The sequence below is a fragment of the Sturnira hondurensis genome, unplaced genomic scaffold, assembly GCF_014824575.4.
Source record: "Sturnira hondurensis isolate 20B ecotype Veracruz unplaced genomic scaffold, ASM1482457v3 Scaffold0006413, whole genome shotgun sequence".
NCBI lineage: Eukaryota > Metazoa > Chordata > Mammalia > Chiroptera > Phyllostomidae > Sturnira > Sturnira hondurensis.
Genome location: NW_028079044.1, coordinates 2,220,682 through 2,241,382, shown reverse-complemented (window position 1 = coordinate 2,241,382; position 20,701 = coordinate 2,220,682). Strand labels below are relative to the sequence as shown.

The 20,701-nt window shown below is 42.4% G+C and overlaps 1 protein-coding gene across 27 annotated transcripts in view; it reads left to right on the top strand.

Annotated features, from left to right (window-relative positions):
* The window catches only part of NRXN1 (neurexin 1), a 1,091,189-nt gene that overhangs the window by 658,241 nt on the left and 412,247 nt on the right, over positions 1-20,701 (top strand). For 2 of the 27 annotated variants that reach the window (XM_037047886.1, XM_037047885.1), the window contains exon 1: positions 14,828-16,387. The exons of 23 other annotated variants lie outside the window; for them this stretch is intronic. In XM_037047886.1, the coding sequence (XP_036903781.1) occupies positions 16,138-16,387 (250 nt within the window). In that variant the 5' untranslated portion in view covers positions 14,828-16,137. Of the gene's footprint in view, positions 1-14,827; positions 16,388-20,701 lie in introns of those variants that run through there. 2 more of the 27 variants (XM_037047884.1, XM_037047883.1) reach the window with 1 other exon arrangement.

Here is a 20,701-nt window from a genome sequence, read left to right as displayed (position 1 = left end):
GGGATCACTTAGCACCAACCTCCACCCTCTACGGAGGATCAGCTGTGCAGGGGAAGGGTGGAGGTGCTTCACTGTGGTCTGTAGCTTTCCACTGGGTGTGCAGGCTCTGGAGTTTCCTTGGTGGTACAGGCCATGCTTACCCCTCACCTGTGTTCTTCCCAGGGCCACCCTCAGGACCTAAAAAGCAGCCTGAGATGACTGCTACTTGTGCTGGGTTTGGACATTCCTTGGCGAATCCAAGCTGTGAATAGAGGCTGGTTACTGGTTGTGCCCTGCATGGGGCCACTTAGGAAGAGGTATAGGGTCCAGGATCTTACTGAGGCCAGCTGTTGCTTATTTGATAGGATTTAAGAAGTTATTAAACATGAGCCAAGACCAGCCATTCATATGAATAAGTCTCTGTTAACAGTATGGGTGGGCCTGTAAGTTGGGTGGGACAGAGTCTCAGGGACCTCCAGGGCAGAGCAAACAGTGTTAGCCAGGTTGATGGAATCTCACATATGGCACCCGCCTGCTGGCTCTGTGACTCTTTGTGGGGAGGGCTGAGGAAAGGGGCAATGGCCTGAGCCCTCCTTCCTGTCTGGGAGAAAGCTGTCCCCCAGCTCTCTTTGTGAGTCCAGACACTTCAGTTCCTCCGTTTATGCTCCTGGTGCCTTTCAAGCTGCTACCTCAGTGCTGTTCCTCAGAGGGAATGAGTCTGAGTGAGTCCATGCATGGGTTCTTTAAGGGGAACTGCTTGGGATTCTTTTTTTAAATTATTATTTTTATTTAATTCTTGTTCAAGTACAGTTTTCTGTCTTATATTCCCAGCCCTGCCCCCCCGTGCTCCCCACCTCCCTCCCATTTCTGCCCCCCACCTTAATTATTGTCCATGTGTCCTTTATACTTATTCATGTTAGTCCCTCCCCTTTTCCCCTATGATTCTCTCCCCTCTCCCCTCTGGACCCTGTCAGCTTGTTCCGTATTTGAGTGTCATTGGTCATATTTTGCTTGCTTGTTTGTTTTGTTGTTTAGATTCCTGTTAAAGGTGATATCATACGGTATTTATCTTTCACTGCCTGGCTTATTTTGCTCAGCATAATGCTTTCCACTTCCATCTATGATGTTGCAAAGGGTAGGAGCTCCTTCTTCCTTTCTGTAGCATAGAATTCCATTGTGTAAATGTACCATAGCTTTTTGATCTAGTCCTTTACTGATGGGCATCTAGGTTGCTTCCAACTCTTGCCTATTGTAAATTGCGCTGCTATGAACATCGGGGTGCATAGGTTCTTTTGGATTGGTGTTTCAGGGTTCTTAGGATATAATCCTAGCAGTGGAATTGCTGGGTCAAAAGGCATGTTCATTTTTAGTTTTCTTAGAAAATTCCATACTGTTTTCCATAGTGGTTGTACCAGTCTGCAATCCCACCAACAGTGAACTAGGGTCCCCTTTTTCCCACAACCTCTCCAGCACTTGTTTGTTTCTTTGTTTATGATAGCCATTCTGACTGGTGTAAAGTGGTATCTCATTATGGTTTTAATTTGCATCTCTCTGATAGCTAGCAATATCGAGCATCTTTTCATGTGTCTCTGGATCCTCTGTATGTCCTCCTTGGAGAAGTGTCTGTGCAAGTCCTTTGCCCATTTTTTAATTGGGTTGCTCGTCTTTGTGGAGTGGAGTCGAGTGAGTTCTTTGTATATTTTGGAGATTAAACCTTTGTCTGAGGTATCATTGGCAAATATGTTTTCCCAAGCTGTTGCTTCTCTTTTTATCTTGATACTGTTTTCCTTAGCCATGCAGAAGCTTTTAATTTTGATGAGATCCCCTTTGTTTATTCTTTCTTTTGTGTCCCTTGCTCTAAGGGACATATCAGTAAAAATATTGCTGCGTGGAATATCTGAGATTTTCCTGCCAGTGTTCTCCTCTAGGGCTTTAATGGTTTCCCGGCTTATATTTAAGTCTTTTATCCACCTTGAATCTATTTTGGTGTATGGTGTAAGTTGGTGCTCAAGTTTCATTTTTTTGCATGTCGCTTTCCAGTTCTCCCAACACCATTTGTTGAAAAGGCTATCTAACAGTATATTCCATGGACTGAATCCCTACCAGTTTTTGTAGCCAAAAGTCATGGGGACTTATCTTCCCAGTACTGGAACCCTGGTCTGGGGGGCCTTGTGTGGGACTGGGGCTCTTAATTCCCAAGATACCCATCCCTAACTTATCCAACACACATGGATGTAGGACTAGCCCATTCTATATCTCCATGCCTCCTACCAGTCTGGATGGATGTAGTTGCTTTATTTCTGTTGTTGCCAGACTTCCATTCAATTCATTTTCTGACACCTCTGAGTAATGATTCTTCTATATTTTTGCTGTAATTTTGATGTGGTTTTGCAAAGAGGCAAGCTGTTTTCACCTATGCCACCACCTTGACTGAAAGTCTTAGTCACTGGTTTTTAAAGTGCATCTTGTTATTCCTATGTAGCTACCCCTTAGTAAGTCATCAGAAGCTATTGAATTCTTTAGTACCAGCTCTGAGTCTTCTTACAAATCATACTTTTATACTATTTTATATGGGAAATCACAGCATAGTTTCCATTCTTTGACCTGTCAGCAATCCAACTCTTGATTTTTTTAAATTCCCAGTCTTGGAAACCCATTGAATTCAAACTACATTTGCTCAACTAACCTTTTTCTATTATTTTATTATTGGATTAAGGAATTTACGTTGGGTGGAAATGATATCAACCATTGCTTCAAAGCTGGCTTATTTCAGCCACACTGTGGGGGCAACTTTTCCTGAAAGTCCCCCCATCTGCCATGGATGAAAGTAAACAAGACTGAGACATGATCTGCTTGGGGAGGAGAGGTGGCCAGTTTCTCTGAGGAAAAAGGCCTTGAGCAGTGGCCAATTTCTCAGGAGAAAAAGGCCTTGAGCCCCCTCCTCCAGGGGCTTTTATTGGGTGGGAATACACAGGAATATAGGGCGGCAAGGATCAAACAGTAGATAACATTTCAAAGAAATCTGAGGGCTTAGTCTGAGTCAGAGTCTGTCAGGAAGAGAGTTTTGCAGAAACTTTAGGGTTTACTGCTCAAACCCTTAACATATGAATGAAAACACTCTTAGCAGAGCAGATTTCACAGGTTTTTCAGGAATTCTTCGTGATGCCACATTTCTCTTCTGGACACACTCTAGCATGGCAAAGAGCTGCACCCCTCCCCATCAGGTATTCAGGCTTAAGGGGATTAGAGCCAGGAAGTACTTCTCCCAGAGGACACGGGGACTCAGGCTATGTCACATAGCTGGGGGGCAAGAGTCCATTGCTCGCTCTTTGTTGCAGCCCCCTGAGTCCTTCCATGATGGCCTCCCAAGTGGTCAAGTCTGGCTTAGGTTGCTCCCTGCTGTGAGGAGACTTGCCCATCATGGAATTCTGACCATGGTTTGGGGGCATGGAGGAAACTGAGGCAGCGTTTGTTACCAGAGACAAGCTTTGTCTCCCTTGTGGCTCACATTCCAGAGGTCACTCACTCATCCTTAGCCATGGGAGGTAGTTACAATTCCTGAAACCAGGCAGAGTGGTCTACAACACCATACTGAACAACTTCAAACTTCTAAGATTATTTGGTTTTAACAGTCAAATTTTATTCTACTGGGTTGCGGATCTGTATTCTTCTAATTTTGTTTCTGTGAGTAGTCTTCTCTTTTTCTTTAATTTTCACAAATAATTTTCTGGTCTGTGCAATAGATTATTCCACCATGTTTAGAGACTATTGCTCCAGTTATTTCCTATATGCAACAGAAAATATCCACCATGCTAATATACTGGTTTTCTTGCTCTCAATGTCTCTATAGGCTATTGAGTTAAAAATGCCTTCGTATCATCACTATTTTGACAAACTGGGAAAAAAGTACAATTAAAATAAAAGATGGAGCTTTATCCACTAATCAACCACTGCAGCTCAGCTATAGTTAACAGTGTGAAGGGCAGGACTCTAGACAGATAAAACCAGACAATTGGGGAATAAGTTGGAACAAATTATTAGATCCTGTCACAACCTTATTATTTAGCAATGGGAACTTTTCGTTCTTAATTATATGACATAGCAAATATGCAATTTCCTTAAACATGAGTCACATAATAAAAAAACCTAAAAAAGTGGGCTGTGAAAAGAGGTTCATGATTTTCCCCACCCACATTTTATACATGCAGAAACTATTTGCCTGTATTGTTTAAGAGTATGAGTTTCTTTTTCTTGAATATAAATGCACTCTCAATTGATTAGGATTTCAGACAGACATTCCAGAGCAGTTTTAAGCTACAGATTTTCTCAAATCTGAATGTAACACTGACTGATGGCATTAGTTAATACTGTTGTGAACCTAAAAAATAAGGCAAATAGTTGCTGAAATTTATATAGTTTTTAATTTTCTAGTGCTAGCAAATATAAGTTGCTTCAAAATAAAAATCACTTATATTTTTTTCTAAAATATAAAGAAAAAAAGGCTCCCATAAGCAGTTCAGATTGTAACTTGTTGAGCTACTTTACTTATCTTTGCTTGTGTGGCCATTCTGTTCTGTTTTGTGCTCCCCCACTCCCTCCTGCCCCTTGTGCTGTGTAAATGCTTGCTCAAAGTAGCACCGCACAGAGGAAAGGTGCTTTTTTTCTTTTTAATTTTAATCTCTTCCACTGGTTGGCTGAGAGGGTATGTGTTTGGGGGTCTCATGCAGTTTCTCTAGAGACTCTTTATGTAAATTGAAGAAAATCAGTATTACTTAAAGAAATAATGAAAACTTTGATTTAACAGTACAAAAGAGGGTACTGTCTAATCCCTCAAGTAGGAAATTGCTTTTCTTCATGATCCACTGCTTTCATACTGTTTTTGGCTGCTACTGACGAAGGAGGAAAGGCCCACCTTTGCTCTTCTTCTACCATGTCTGTTTTGTTGCCTCTGTAAAATTTGGCAATCAATAATAGTTGAAGTGAGCAGATTTAAATAATAATAGTAAAATACAGGATTGATATGATCTTCAAGGCTCAATTGGACAACTCTGATTATACTGAAGCAGAAGATAATTTACACGGGGACCTGAAATGAGAAATCAAAAATTTGGCATAGTGTAGTAACGAGAATGTGACTTATTTGTCATTCTTTGATATGCTGCTGTAAATGTGACATGGAATGGGACAGCACATTCTCCAAAATTGTTTTTTTTTTTTTGAGGTAGACAGGTTTTTCTGTGAGAAGTTTTAATTTTTTTGACAAATGACAGATCAAAATATTCTCAATATGAAGGGATAGTAATTATGTTTGCAGTTAATCTTCTATTAGTCATTAAAGTTTCCATTTTCACCACAATTTAAGCTGGTGTGTGCTGTGCTATGAAGTAGCATTATTTCAAAGCAAACCACAGTGCACTGGACCAAAACAGTTTCATTCTAAACATTTGGCTTCTAAATTTTATTAATGAGTAAAATTTTACATTGCACATAAAATTAAAAGCTTTCTTTGTCCTCAACAATTAGACAAGCAAATTTAGTTTACATTATTTAAAGGTAGTGGTCAGGGAGGCACTTATTTCTTCTCTCCATTTGTATATAAAATATTAAGCCTAGAAATGTTTCTTGTGTCTCTTTGATTATGTACCTAGAGCAATCTAAGGGTAAACCTGCTCATTGGAAAATAATATATGAATCAATCATCAGGTATGCATTTAAAAATCATCAAATACGCTTCATGTCAATACCTATTGTGTTAAATATTGAGGACCACACCATCTGCCCAATGAAAGCTTCATTAGGAATATATTAGTAGAATAATCTTACTTCCTGTGTGGTTTATTTTATTTAGAATACAGTCAGGTAAGTTTATTAGTTTGCCGATATAATGTTTTCTACTGTAACCCAATACAACCATGAACAATTCCACAGAGGTCTACAGATCTACTAAGACCTGTCGAGATAAGCACATAGTTCTCTGGGGGAATCATCTCAGCAGTAGAACAGAGAAAACCTGGGGAAAATAATTCTTTCTTGAAAAAAAAGGAAGGAAAAAACAAACAAACAAAAAAACACTGATTAATAATTTTTCAAAATACCTCAGAGGTGAAATATTTCTTATACAAGTATCAAAAAAATAATCTATTTTTAAGAATAAATGTTTCTGGATATAAGTATTTGTTTTGATAAATTCTAAGAGATTTGAACTATGTAAAATTATCACACAATTTGAATTGAGCCCCTGAAAGTTCTTCTGACACCTAGAGGTTCATATTCCTGTATCCATCCCAGAACAAATATATTAGATTATAAGTTTTGCTATAGGGATATTATTTGAATGGTTATACTTAAAATGGTGCCAGTATTTCCATTAGGAAACACTATTTTCAAGGATTTATAAGTTTGCTCTAAATATTTGCTCTGCAATTCAACTGGACAGCAAGCATCTTTGATTTTTTTTTCTTTTACACAGTATGAAAAAGAAAGACATTTGTTTATAACCTGAGTAGAAAAATATGACAATGAATTCCATTCCTCTTCATAACCATTTTTTTCACATTCAAATTAATGTTCAGCCAAAATTTATTATATGTTTTAGACACTGAAAGAACTAAGCAAACACCTTCAAGAATAAGTTGAAGAGGGTTTGTTTCCTTTGTTTGTTGGTTTTGGTTGCATATTTGAAATTCCTAAACATGGACATATACTTAACTAGTCGCTTTGATATTTTATAAATTCAGCACAATAGTAATGTGTGTTAATACATATCTTAGGTATTTTTAAAAGATATTTGTTAATATTCTCTACTTGAGAAAGCAGCAATTAATTGAAAACTCAGAACATTTTCCAACAGAGAGATATGTGGTAAAATTGGGTAGAATAATGAGTGGGAAAATAAGAGGAGGGAAGGAGAAAAGATGGTTTTTATACAAGGAATAATATGAACAATGGCAAAGAAGTAAAGGGGCGTATAATATCTAAGAAAGAGAAGTTCATGTGGCTGGAGGCTGGGAAGTTTTAGGGAAAAGTGGAAGAGGTCGAGATGAAGATAGATAAAACAAGAAAGGGAGCACAGAAGCCAGTGTTGAAGGGGTTCATATGCTGTGCTAAGGAACTTTTCTTTACATGAAAATCAGGTCTTTGTAGTGGGATAGTCACAGTAACTTAACTCTTGTGCTAACATCAAACTAGAATTCTGAAAAAATGTGTAATCTAATATATTTGTCCTGAATTGGATGGGGATTAGATTACAGACCCTATATAAACCCATTTAGAGATTTGATTCAGATTACATGATGAAATCCCTTTCAATGCATTCAAGTGGCACTATGTATTCTAGAACATACATTGATAAAGTTCAAATCGGTTTATGTTCTAAGTGTTTAGGCATTCAAGAAATAGAACTCATATGCATGATTTCTGATTCCTAATTTAAATATCTGTATTTACTGGGGAATGTGAAAATTATGTCTTGTTTTTTTATCACCCTGAACTTGGCTTATGGTTGTTTTTCCATTCCCAATGTTTATTTTTTTCTGCGGTGATGGGCATGTATAATAGAGTATGCTGGTGCACACAGGTTGTATGCAAGTGCATGCATCTTAGCTTGTCAGTGTCGTGGCACAGAACCTTCCTGTAGCTGATGCTGGTCAGACTGGAGGCCTGATATGGCAAGACCCGAAAGGTTTTTTTGTTTGTTTGTTTGTTTTGTGTTGTGTTGTGTTGTTTTGTTTGTTTATGATGACTATTTGGATGGCCAGTATTAGGTTTTATATGGAAACAAGCATTCTCATTGATTCTGATTAATTTTCTCTATACCTAAAAAAAAATCACAAGGAAAGAAATAATTCATTCTAAAAAATAAGTAAAAAAAGCATATATGTGTGTGTGTGTGTGTGTGTGTGTGTGTGTGTGTTTAGTCTGCCCAGAAGGTATCCAGCCCCATAATGTGAAAAATAGAGGCATTTTTGAAGTAGATACAAGCTACAAGAAACGATGTGCATAGAACAATGATGCCTCAGTCCACTTCAAAGTAGGCACCTTGGGACTTCACACAGTTCTCCCAGTTGCCATCAGCTGTCCCATTGTATTTTCCTGAATCATTAATGGTCTAATATCTTTTCCTTTTCAAAGGTGATTTTAGTTTGGGGAAAAGCCGGAAGTCACAGAGTGCCAAATCTGGGCTGTAGTGGTGCTGAATCACCTGAGTGATTTAATGTTTCTCAAAAAAACTCTGCACGAGATGTGATGCATGAGTGGGTGTGTTGTGATGATGAAGCTGCCAGTCACCAGTTGCCCATAGCTGCAGCCTTCTGGTCATCTGAATAGTTTCCACAGAGGAGCATTCAAGCTTAATGCAAAATCTCATGCAGATTTGTTGCTGTACTTGTTCGGTCATTTCGAATGTGATGGCCACACAGTACACATGCTCACTCGAGTGTCAACAATCCCCACTGACTAGTAGAGTGAAATCATCATTGTTCATGCAGATGTATTCCAGTCCACTCTTCTTGGCTACCTGGTTACATTCATATTGTGCAAACTGTTCTTGTTATATTAACAGTGGTTGGACTTTTCCTGGTCAGACTATATATATAAAACGCATATATACATATATGCATGTATGTGTGTATATATATGTTTGTGTGTGTGCGTACACATACACTGTGTACCAGACACTATTCTAAATGTTTGATATGCATCAACTCATTTAATCCTCAAGAACCCCACATCAACTCCTTTTACAGAGAGGAAAACTGAGTTAAAAGAGTCTGCCCAAGGCCACATGGCTCCCAGGTTTGTAGAGTCAGACTAGGGTACTAGTATAACGCCCCTAGCCACTGGCCAAGCTAACCAAAGAAGAACTCAAATACAAAATGTGGGAAGGAAAAGAAAATAGCTTTTTTCTGAGCAAAGGGAATTTATAGTCGCGTGGTGTGAGATAAAGCTGATATGGTATAGATGTTGAAGCATTTAAAACATTTTTTAAAGAAGAGATCTGGGAACAGCACTGTTGTCTATGCTAAGCATACTGCTAAGGAGGTGTGAGCACTGGTGAGGAGCTTAATTAGAAAGATCTCCCTGTATTGGTGATAAAACCTGCGTCAAAGACTGACATTCAGGAAGAGCGGTCATTGTAAAACTCCGGTTTCCCTGGGCAAGCAGTATGAGCATCACCCGGGAACTTGGTAGAAATGCAGACTATCAGGCCTTTGTACAGATCTAGGGAATCGAAAGCGAAGCAATCTCTGATTTAGCAAGCCCTTCTCGTGATTCTCAGGCACACTAAAGTTTGGGCACCACAGATTTAGAGAAACTGAAATGAAATTAAGTAACTATTGGGGAGATGGCCACACTTCACTACAGACTGACTGAGGAGTGTTTAGAGTATGGCTAAGTTAGAAATCACAGTACAGCTCAGTATTATTACACCTTTAGTACCCGCCAAACATGTGCATATGAATAAATGACAATCGCTTATATTTAGTGCTTAATGTATTTTAGAAACTGTGCCAATTCCATCATGAGTACTGTTATAATTATATTATAGATGAGGAAATTGGGGCAAGGGGCTATTTAACCCAATGTCACATGAATAATGATAGTCAACTCAGATCCAAACTCATGGTCTGGCATTGGTCACAGGTTCTCTTGCTACATTGCGAATGCATTCAAATAAAAAAAGCAGGACCTGTACAAGAGTTTGCCAGCAACACGGTTTTGGTTTAAATAATTGAACAAGCAATATAAGATGACAGGGATTGAAAGCTGGGTTATGGTTGGTGACCAAACAGTGACCACAACACTTAAAGACATAGTTACAGAGACATCTCTATGACACTTCTTTGGTGCTTAGACAGGTAGGACATCGTAAATGAACATTTTATGTAAAAAAGATACGAGAAAAGATAGAGACCATAAAATACTACAGTCTTAAACACAGCTAACCTTGATTCAATAAATCAGTTCATGTTTCACCAGTCAAACTGTGCACCCAGGCTTTAATTTCCCTTGAGCAAGTTGGGTATCCCATTGGCTCCTGTTGGGTTCTCGCTACTCTTTCTCATTGTTGTATCAGTTCCAGGCAATAGCTAAACTGACCGAATTCACCAAACTAGACCTATGACTGGATCATGGGTGGCAGGAGATGAAAGTGCACTCCAGATAAGTAAACACCTCATAAATAAATCTGACTTTTTGGCAACATTATTACTTTTGTAGGCCTTAAGTTTATCATCTGAATAATAAAGAGATTGCACTATAGTATCTCCAGGGAAGCTTTTAGCGTTGGCTTTTTTTTTCTTTATCTTTGTGTGTGTGTGTGTGTGTGTGTGTGTGTTTTACTCAATACTCTGGCTCTTCTAGTCTGATCTTTTCTCAGGATACCCTCAGGGATCTGCCGGGAACCCAGAAAGGTAACAGGATGAGAGGTTTCTCTTTACAACTTCACGGATGACACCCTGTTCTGAGTCTCTTGCTCTTTCCTCTCTTTCAGTCCCAGTTCAGAATGTGGGTAGATGGATGTGTGGGGTCTGCTTGCTTTTCTCTTTGTGCTGACACTAGTAGAATTGAGAAATGCAAGACTGACACGCTCTTCATTTTTAATTTTTTAAAAAATTGGTGCTGCTGGGTGTTTTTTAATTCTAATTGGTGGGTTTTAATATACTTCCCCTCTGCTGCTTTTAGTGTCTACTTTTTTAATTTAAAAAGCTTAATACTGAGCTGTAAGAATGTCCAATTATGTTTAAGAAAAACATGAAAAGGTTGAAAGTGTCTGCCTGACAACCATCCTCTTTCTTGAGACAGAATAGGTGAGTTTTGGAATATGAAAAACTGATTTGAAATGGCCTGTCCTTTTCTATTTTTCCCCATACTCCCCCTTCCATTCCTTCTCCTCTCTCATTCCATTTCTATGTTCGATCCCTCCACCTTCAAACCCATCTCCCATTTCTTAACGCTGTTGTCTGACTTAGGCTACATGCCTTCTTATTCATCATAAATCAACTGTGAATGGACCCAGGGCAATTTATGATGCACAGCTCTCTGGTTCTTCTGGTAGATGTCAGCAGCCACAGTTGTTGGAGGCAGATAAGGGTTAACTACTATTTCAGGAATTTATACAAGTACAGGTCATGTTGAATGTAAGGTACAGACCAACTTCTGCTACAAAATCAGACATTTAATTAAGTAGGTGCAAAATCCGATAGCCTGCTCTGGAAGCTTGATGAAGTTCCAGCTCTTGGTTCTTTTGGGTGCTTGAAAAATGATTTTCAAAAAAGGTTTTCATGAAGCAAGGCTGGCAGTATTTCAGTGGTGGTGTCCGGCTCATCATCTGTCAGAAGTAGGTGACTGGGACCTGTTAGAGGTCACTAAGAACACCCATTTCACATGGCCTTGTGATGATTAAATGAGCTAATACATTTAAAACTGTCAGAGCTGTGCCAGTTACAAATGTGTTTAGTCTGTATTATTACTATTATTGTGGCACCATTCCTAACAGTAAAGGGTGAAATGCCTCATATGTTCATATACCGTATTTAAGTAGAAGCAAAGCATGTCTATAAGGTATTTTGGGCTATCCATGTATTTTGAATATTAATGGTTTTGCCAAAGATAACCCATTTCTAACTTCCATTACACCAATTGACAAGCCATTTATTTCACCAATGATAACCTACTTCTAAGGTGCATTAAATTAATTAGCAAAACCGCATCATGATCAGAGATGATGAGAGCTCAAGGCTTCTAGAAGTCACCTCTGGCTTCTATCATTCTGGCTGAGACACTGGAGCATGAATTTCTGATGAAGGCAACTGACTCTCTTGGGACCCAGAATAACACTAGCACACATTTATATCCCACTGTCTGTGCTGAAATATTTAAGAATATATTACAGGGAACCGGACACCATGTCTCCTACAACCAATTCTTCACTCACCTAAGCACAATTTGTTGAATGCTGCCTCAGTTTCTTTCAAGTAATGCATTTCCAGCCACAAGGACCAACCAGCTGAAGAGACATAAAGAGTGAGCACAGGCTTTAGTTGCATCGTCCAGGTTAGGCATATGCTTACTCACAAGACTTCTTTCCACTCTCTGTACAGAAAATCACTCCTTGTTCCACCACATTATGACCATTTATAATAAATATTGCAACATCAGTATCACAACATCCACCCTGGAACCTCCTAGGTATTGCAAAGGTACCCTAGACATCCACCTGAAACACTACAGCTACAATTTCTTTTTTCAAGGAAGACATAAATATTTCTTCTTTAGCTCTTGAGACTCTAGTAAAAGTGAGATGTCTGGCCTATCCTTTCCTTAACCCTGCCTTTATATCCCAAGGTCCCAGGTGATATAAGACAGACAGGAGAGCTTCTTCACTGAAGTCTCTTGGGAAAGTTCATCGGAATCTTCTATCCTTATTCTGTTTCTATGGCTTTAATGTATACAAACAACTCTGCAAAGCCCCAACCTATCTTCCCCTATTAATCAAGAGAATAACAAATACAGTGAATTCTCATTGTCCACAGATATGAATTCACCTCCTCACTAAAATGTGTAACCCCCCAAATCAACACCCATGGCACTATGCTGGTCGTTAACAGACGTGCACAGAGTGGCAAAAACATCTGAGTCCCTGATGCCCGTGCTCTCAGCTAAAGTTAATCAAGGCAACACTGCTCCGCCTTGTTTGAGCACTTGAACTATAAACAAGTGGCCTTTTTGTGGGATATTTCATGGCCCTTTTTATGATTTTTCTGTTTTAAATGGCTGCAAAGCATAATGCTGAAGTGCTAACATTCCTAAGGAAAAGGAGGTTCTGACATGCCTTATGGAGAAAACAGGTGAGCTTCATTCAGGCTTGAGGAACATTGGTGTCAGCTGAGAGGTCAGTGTCAGTGAATCAAGAGTGTATATATTAAATATGTCTTTAAACAAGGAAACACATAAAACAAGATTATATATTGATCAGCTGATAAAAATGTTGTGACCAGAGGCTTGTATAAACCTAAACCCGTAGGAGCATTGGTTCAGTATTTGCTAATTCAGTGTTCATGGTGACTTTATAGACCATAACGACTGGGAATAATGAGAATTAACTGTATGTTCTAAGAGAGGAACTTACATTTCACAAGATGCTGGGCACTAGAGGGAGTGGAAATGAAGATTAGACCCTGCTCCTGTTCAGAAATTCATCTAGCTGGGGAGGGAGGACAGGTTAATGCCATATATGAGGACTTTGGAGAATGAGGAAGTGCTGTACATTTCCTGTGGATGGAAGGAACTGAATGAATCGGGCAGTCTAATCAGTTCAATATGCAGGTCTTATATGGGAGGAAAGGCATAATACCTTGATTGTGGGGAGCATTTGATATATTTTAAAGCACTCTCACATTAAATATTGCATTATATCCTTCCTGCCCTGTAGGATTCTTAGGAAAGACAGGAACATGACTATTTTATAAAGGAAGCCCTGGAGCCTCAGGGAGAAGCTAAGTAACCGATCTGACATAACCAGTAAATGGCAGTGCCAAGAATACAGCACAGGTTCCCTACCTCCTAATCCACCGCTCTTTCCATATTAACACCATGAAATGTCAAATTCAGAATGGGAGCCTAGAGTCCTAAAACCACACTGCAAGGGCGATTCTGCTCTTCTTTGGGAGCTTTACTTGATATTTCAAAACTGAATAATCACAACCCTCGACTAGTGAATGAAAACACATGTGCTAAAAAATAAAAACAAAAGGAAGAGTAAATGGCCGGTGGGTAAGGACAGCAACAAGAAACAGCGAAGGTGCTGGCTTTGGATGCTGCTGGGTTTTGAGCAGCTGGGGAAGCTGGGTGATGCAGTGTATTCAAGTACATCAAAGCATCTTCTCTAGTATAGCTGGACCATTTAAATTAGTGAACTGAAGAACTGTCTTTTTAGTAGAATGACATACACTTTTGTCAGGAGTGTAAGATGATGAATTGCTACAGATGTGATTTGGTGGCCCCTGGGCACTGCTACATAAAGTGACTAACCACCAGAGACCCTGGGTTGCCTCTCTGCATGGACTTTGAAGAAATATGGAAATTCTAAGTGGACACATGGGTAAACAGCTGATTCGAGTCAAATTCTCCTAGAATTACTTTTTTTCCCCAATATGTGACTTTATATTTGTTGATATAAAAGATTATATAGATGATGAAAAGCCTGTGGGAAGTAGTGCCTATTTCAGAGTTGTTTCCCTTTCTCTTTAAATAGAAATAAAGACAAAAATGTTCAGTCACTAGACATGTCATAGTTTTTATCATCTTTTGGAAACTGGAGGAGTGTTTCAACTGTAATCCGAAATCTTAACTGCCAGCCCTAGTGGCTGCGGTCTTCCTTGCCAAGTTCACTTGCTGTACTTGCTAGCTTTTTTGATTTTTAGATGTGTGTTGGCTTTGCTGGTCTTTTGTCCAGGGCACAGAGATTCCAGTTAAAGACACTGCATTTTACCATTGGAATATAAATGTCCTCTCTTTCTTGGAGGCACTGCATTTAGGGCTTTTTGTGTCGTGATGCTGTTTTCCTTATGAGACAGGATGACAGAAAGTTAGAACTCTACCATTATAAAAGATCACCACAGGGGGCTTCTGTAGAGAGCTTGTGGGTTCTTAAATATCCCTGAAATGTTTGACTGAAGTACGAGCAACCTCATCCACACTGTTTCTCTTCTCTGCTGTTCTCTTTCCTACCTGCCTCCTTTCTCTCTTTCATTCTCCTTTTTTCTGTCTGTTCCTCCGCTGCCACATTCACCATCCTTTTTTTCTCCTGTGTGTTTTGCTTCCCTGCACCTTCACTGCCTTACGAGATAGGATGTTGTAGCGAGAACAAGGACTCTTTGTTATGAGTGATACCTGTAATTAATGGAACACCAAAACTGATACTTGAGTAGATGGTGTCAAGCCGTATTTAGCAGATTGGGTTTGAACACCTGGCAGAACAAGTTTGGTCCAATAAAAAGAGCGGAATTCTTTCCCTTTTAAGAGCTCTCAGGACACTGGTTACATCTAAACCATAGGGGTAGAGGAAGGGTGCCATTTGCCATTGCAATTCAGACGGAGGGATCACCTGGCGGAGGAGGGAGAGTTGCTTTTTAGGTGTTCCTTGCATTGCCGTACACGTGTCCTTCTGATGCGTGGGGAATGCGTGAGAGAGGCAGAGCAGGACGATTCTTGTGGGAAGCTAGACCGGCCTCCCTCGTTACATAGGCTCGTCCTCTGCATTGCATCCCAGCTTCAGTGATTTGCTGTTTGGAGACTGCAGATTTGCATAGAGCCCCTCGCTTCGCCAGCGTGTGTGGTATTTCTTTTCTTTTCTTTTTTTTTTTTCTTTTTCCCCTCCACTTGTCTGCTGCTGCTTTTTCTTAGCTCTCTCCCCCCCTTTGATCCCCGCTTCCTTCATCAGGGCTCACTCTTGCCTCTGAGCCCCGCGCGGGGTGTGAGTGTTGGGAGGCAGCAGACGGAGATTGCCTGGGAGCAGGCAGGCGATGCGCGCCCCTGCTCCCCGCGCCGCTGCCGCTGCCGCTGCCGGAGGGAGGCTGGCGCGAGCGGGCAAGCCAGCCGGGGCTGAATGGAGGGAAGTGGCGCCTGGATTCCATGGGGTCTGCTTCTCCCTTGAAAGGAGGTTGGGCCGGCGAAGTGGCCTCCCAAGTCCCCACACACAATGCTAAATGGATTTACCTAGTGGATTCGAGGTGGATGGCTGTCATGTAGAAGTGAGGACCCTCCGGGAGAAGCTTTAAATAATTTCCCCGCTCCCCACCCCCTGGCACACACTCTCGCCCGAAACTCTTTGGGAGTATCACTGGAGAACCTGGAGCCCTGGAAATCTGGAAGCAACCGCCTGCTCCGCACTTGCTGTTCCTGGGGGCTGCCTTTCCGGACAAGTCCCCCACCAGCTGCATTTGCCTCGGCTATGTTTTGGATTCTTTGGGGTGCAAGGCACCGTGGACTCCGGGACCCCGAGAAGACTGTCCGAAGGAGGGAGACGATGGGTGCTCTGGCTCGGTGAGGCAGCGCCCTGCAGCCCACTCTGAGCCTCCTGCTCCCTGGTGCCCTCTCCCCTTCCCGTGCCCCAAACTTTGCCTCCCGAGGCACCTGCCCCTCAGCGGGCAACCCGCCATGTACCAGAGGATGCTCCGGTGCGGTACCGAGCTTGGCTCGCCCGGGGGCGGCAGTGGCAGCGGAGGCGCAGGGGGGCGCCTGGCCCTGCTCTGGATTGTCCCGCTCACCCTCAGCGGCCTTCTAGGAGTGGCATGGGGGGCGTCCAGTTTGGGAGCGCACCACATCCACCATTTCCATGGCAGCAGCAAGCATCATTCAGTGCCTATTGCAATCTACAGGTCACCGGCATCCTTGCGAGGCGGACACGGTGGGTCTGAGATGCCAAGTTCTCTGGGGTTACTCCCTCACTCCCCCCTTTCAACCCCGTGCTCGCTTTTTAGCCCCTAAAGCTCTGAGAAATGGGAACAGAGAACCAGAGGTGCATCCGGGCGTCCTTAGTGGGGGCCACTTATCTCTTTGAAGACAATAGAAAAGAGATGGGGGAGGCATGTAGTGTGTTTGTGGTGTGGGATGGGAGGGGCGCTCCTTGTAGGGGTGCTGGAGAGAGGCATGAATGAGGCACGTTCAAGGACCGGTCCTGGCCGGGCCCCTGGGCCCCTGGGGAAGGGGGTTACTAGCCATAAGATCACTCCATGTGGCCGATGAGGTACTGTGCTTTGCTTGCAAAGGGACCTAAGCACCAGTGACAAGAGGGCTCTGCAGAACCTTTTGTCTGTGCTGAGTGCCGCCCCACCTCCTGCCTCTTTTCCCATGCCTGGTGGAGGGGGGAGGTTCCAGACTGCACATTCCTCCAAAGTGTGCCCAGACTGCAGTGACAGTGAAGCAGTGGGTCCCAGGACTCACTCAACAGTAGGCCAGTCCCCTTTGTCCCCAACCTCTTCCCTTCATTGGAGAACATAGAAGGGAAACTGAGGCTGGCCTGCCCCTAACAGGCTCAAAGAAAACCTCTGAACACCAGCCCCTTTTCCTTACCCAACACACATCTACACTGATTTTTCTTGGTGGTTAGCCTGAGCTAAGTAGAGAGAGGCTTGACTACCCAGACCCATCTCCCTGAGAATCATGTCTGAAGGCTATAGGGATAAGGATGTCCTTAAGTTTACTGCCTCCCAGGGAGGCAGATGGGCCAGTGCTGGCTGGTGCAAGTCAGGAGGTCTGCTTGGAGAAGGAGAGTTGAGAGCAAAGAGAAGCTATTCTCCTCACTCGGGATTCTTTTGTAAAGAACAGCATGTGGAGAAAAGTCTGAGTGAGCCGGTTCCTTCTCCAGAGTGGCCAGCAGCGTAAGGCCATGTTCCTCCTATCTTCAGAAGAAGGTCTATTTTGGATTCCCTGAACTGACAATAAATACAATATCAAACTTTTTGTGAATCTCTCCCCACTCCTAACCTTCTGCCCCATGTAAAGAACACCACTTTAAAAAGCAGGACAAAAGTTACGGATGTTTTTTCTTTTACCCCACCTCCACCCCCTTCCTTTCCTTGCAGAGTTCCTCCCTCTCAGGCTTGGTTCGGCTCTGGCCCTATGTCCTGCTCCCTAAGTAATTCCCCTCCCCTGAGCTGCTGCAGGTTGCACCAGGGTGGCCCCCTTCCCCAGAGACAGGTTTTCTACCTGGGAACAATTCTGGTTAAATGTGAGAAGCTCTAACCTCACCTACGTGAAGAGAGAACGATTCCCTTTACCAACTCCTCTTTGAGTGACATGGAGACACACCTCACTATGAGTCCTAGGAATCCCTTCTCTTCCTTCCCCCGGTTCCCTGTCCAGAATTCTCTCCAGTTAAGAGTGGAGAGGGTGGAGACAAAAGTAATATCCCGAACAGGGGCTTCTTAGCTAAGGGTAACAGAGGATAGATGTCTTAGAACCAGTAAGAAGTCTCTTTGCTGTCACCACTTGCTCACAGCAGTAGTCCAGGAGCCTGCTGCTCTGTGGTTACCTGGGTGCCGCTCTCACCCACTGCCCTGCCTCTGCGCAGGATTGTGTGAGTCCCAGGGGAGGGAGGCGAGCCAGGGCACAGGAGGGGCAGACAGAGCGTGGGTGGGTGTGCGGAGCCAGATGGGGGTAGGCGAGGGGGTGGGGTGCCTAATTGTACTGGTGGGAAGCACTTGGCTAATAATCTCATATGCGCATTCTCTTCTCCTTTGCTGTGGCTCTGCCTCTCTCCCAGGAGATGAGGCGGCTGGCGGGAAGGGCGCCTGGGGAGAGGGGGAAGGAGAACGCAGAGGGGGCCCTGCTGCAGGGAGGGCCCTTTTCCCCCTTTCCACTGCTGCTCGTCCCCAGTCAGGCGCCGTCTGCTGGTCTTGACAAACATTTCTTTCCCTCCAGAATAGAGTAATTGCCTCTCTATGTGAATGAAAAAACCAGGCGCATCTATCATAGAAAAAGAGAAAAGGATAGAAGGAAAGTGGAGAAAATCGTATGTGAGCAGCAGTGGCTATCATTCTTTTGAGTCAAAGAACTTTTTCCTTCCTTCAAAGGTTCCATTGTTTCTTTTTGAAACTCCCCAACCCCCTAACCCACACTTTTGGTGGATGCTTTCTGCCTCTTTTTTTTTAAATCAGAGGAGCACACTTACCAACCTCCGCCAGATAAGATCCAGTGTGAATTTTTCCTACTTCATTCCTAACCTCTCTTGAAAAGAGGGAATTAACTCTGGGCAGAGTCCAATCAAGGAACATTAGGGATGAAGTGAGCCTCCGAGGGTGGGGGGTGCAGAGATGTGGCTGTGCCGGGAGGTAGAGGGGCTGAGGGCAGGGCGGCGGGGTGCTGGCTTCAAAGAAACCTTATCAGCACAGAGGTGATGTCGAATGTGTTGGGTCAGTAAACTCCCGTCCATACTCAGCTAATTAGACGAGGGGCCCACAAGGAAATCATCTTGGAGCCTAATAGATGAGGGCGAGGGGAAGCACAAAGGTGGATGACAATATGATAAATTCCTAGCTGAAAATCAAGGCAGGTGTAAATGAGGTTTAGTTCACCATTTGAGACTCTTGCCAGTGTACATATAGAGATGAACAAATGAGCCAGCCTGTCTGTGTTAGAATTTCTTGGAATCATAAGCCATTTTTCTCATAATAGGAAAAGCAGGTATGTGCTTGAAAGTGTGAAAAGAAAATTCATGTGTGGTGTATTTGTGGGGGGGAGATCAAATCTACCCTCCGTGTTTTGGAAACTGCAGGGTTGACTATCCAGGTTCATTCTTCTTCATTTTCTCATCACGCCATGCTTCATTTGCACTATTATGAGGTGTCACTTACAAGGATTGCAGGGTGCTGAAAGCACTCATGGCTACCCCAGCATCTTTGTGCAAGCTGACCCAGTTGCAGAAATTATGATGGGGTTTTTTTGTTTATTTGTTTGTTTGTTTTAAATGCACAGGAGATGCAGGTTTTGAGACCTCTGCAAGATACAGTTTCATTTTGCATGTGTTTAAACAAATAAATGATGAAAATACCTTGTAGAAAAATTATATTTTTCCAGTTAAATAATGTGAACTGTGTGATAGTCAATGATAAAACAAAGCAAGCCTGCTTGTAATTAAGAATGCTACTTAAAACCAGCAAGAGTTGAGAAGAAACCAGTGTGCTCATTCAGGGTTGCTTCAGTGATGTACCATATGTGCTGAGCATGGGATGATGTCAGTGCAATGCTCAGGTTCCCATCTCTGCTCCCAGCTTTCCTAAGTACCTCTGCATAGTTTTGAAAATTAGCTTAGAGCCTCTCAATGAGTCCAGGAGATAAAGGCATGAGAAAGCCATCACAGAACTGAGCACACCGGAGCCAGCCATTCTCCTCTCACAAATATGAGCTCTGGATATTATACTGCCATGATTAGCTTATACCATTAAAGGGCAAAAGGGCTTTCCCAGAAGGGAATGTTAACGGATTTTAAAAGTGTGGATTGTAATTGAGGTAGCCCAGTGCTGTTATATAAAGGATAATGATAGCTTGCATTTATAATGTTTCTCTTTCCGAGGCACTTTTGTACACATGCTAAACTTCTAAGAGGAGTGGTGTGTTTTGGAGGGAGTTGTGGACTTGATTTTCTTCATAGGGATACTGAGAAATATTGTAGATGCACCAAAAAATGGAGCCAAGTCACCAATCAGCGTCAAAGAGGAATTTGAATCCAGGCTTTGTGGCCCAGGGCCCAGAGCAATTGCAGGAGCCCACTGGTTTTGAGACCAGAACTGAGAGGGTCCTCCGTGTCTTGAATGATTGATCTGTTGGGGCACAAATTATTACAAGGAGCAAAGCAGAGAGTTTTGCTTCCAGCAAGTATTAGCAACAGTGAATGCTGTAGAAAGGCTGATGGCACCTCACTGGTGTCCCAGGGGTCAGTTCATTGATTCAGCTGGGGAGGTTTTTGTTTTTCTTTTGTTTTGTGTTTTTTTCCCCTCAGATGCAGAAGGTGGCTGTTTGATAAAGCCAATTCCTTTGCTCTTTTGTCTAGCAACCAAGACGGCAAAGCCTTTCACAATGTATTTGACTTTGCTGCATGAAAGAAAAATGTAGCTCTTCCTAATTAATTCATATGGGTGACCCAGAACATTTTTGGCTATGAATATTCTGTTAAAATAGACATTGCTACCCCACACCTCTTCCTTACTTGGCTTCTTCCACA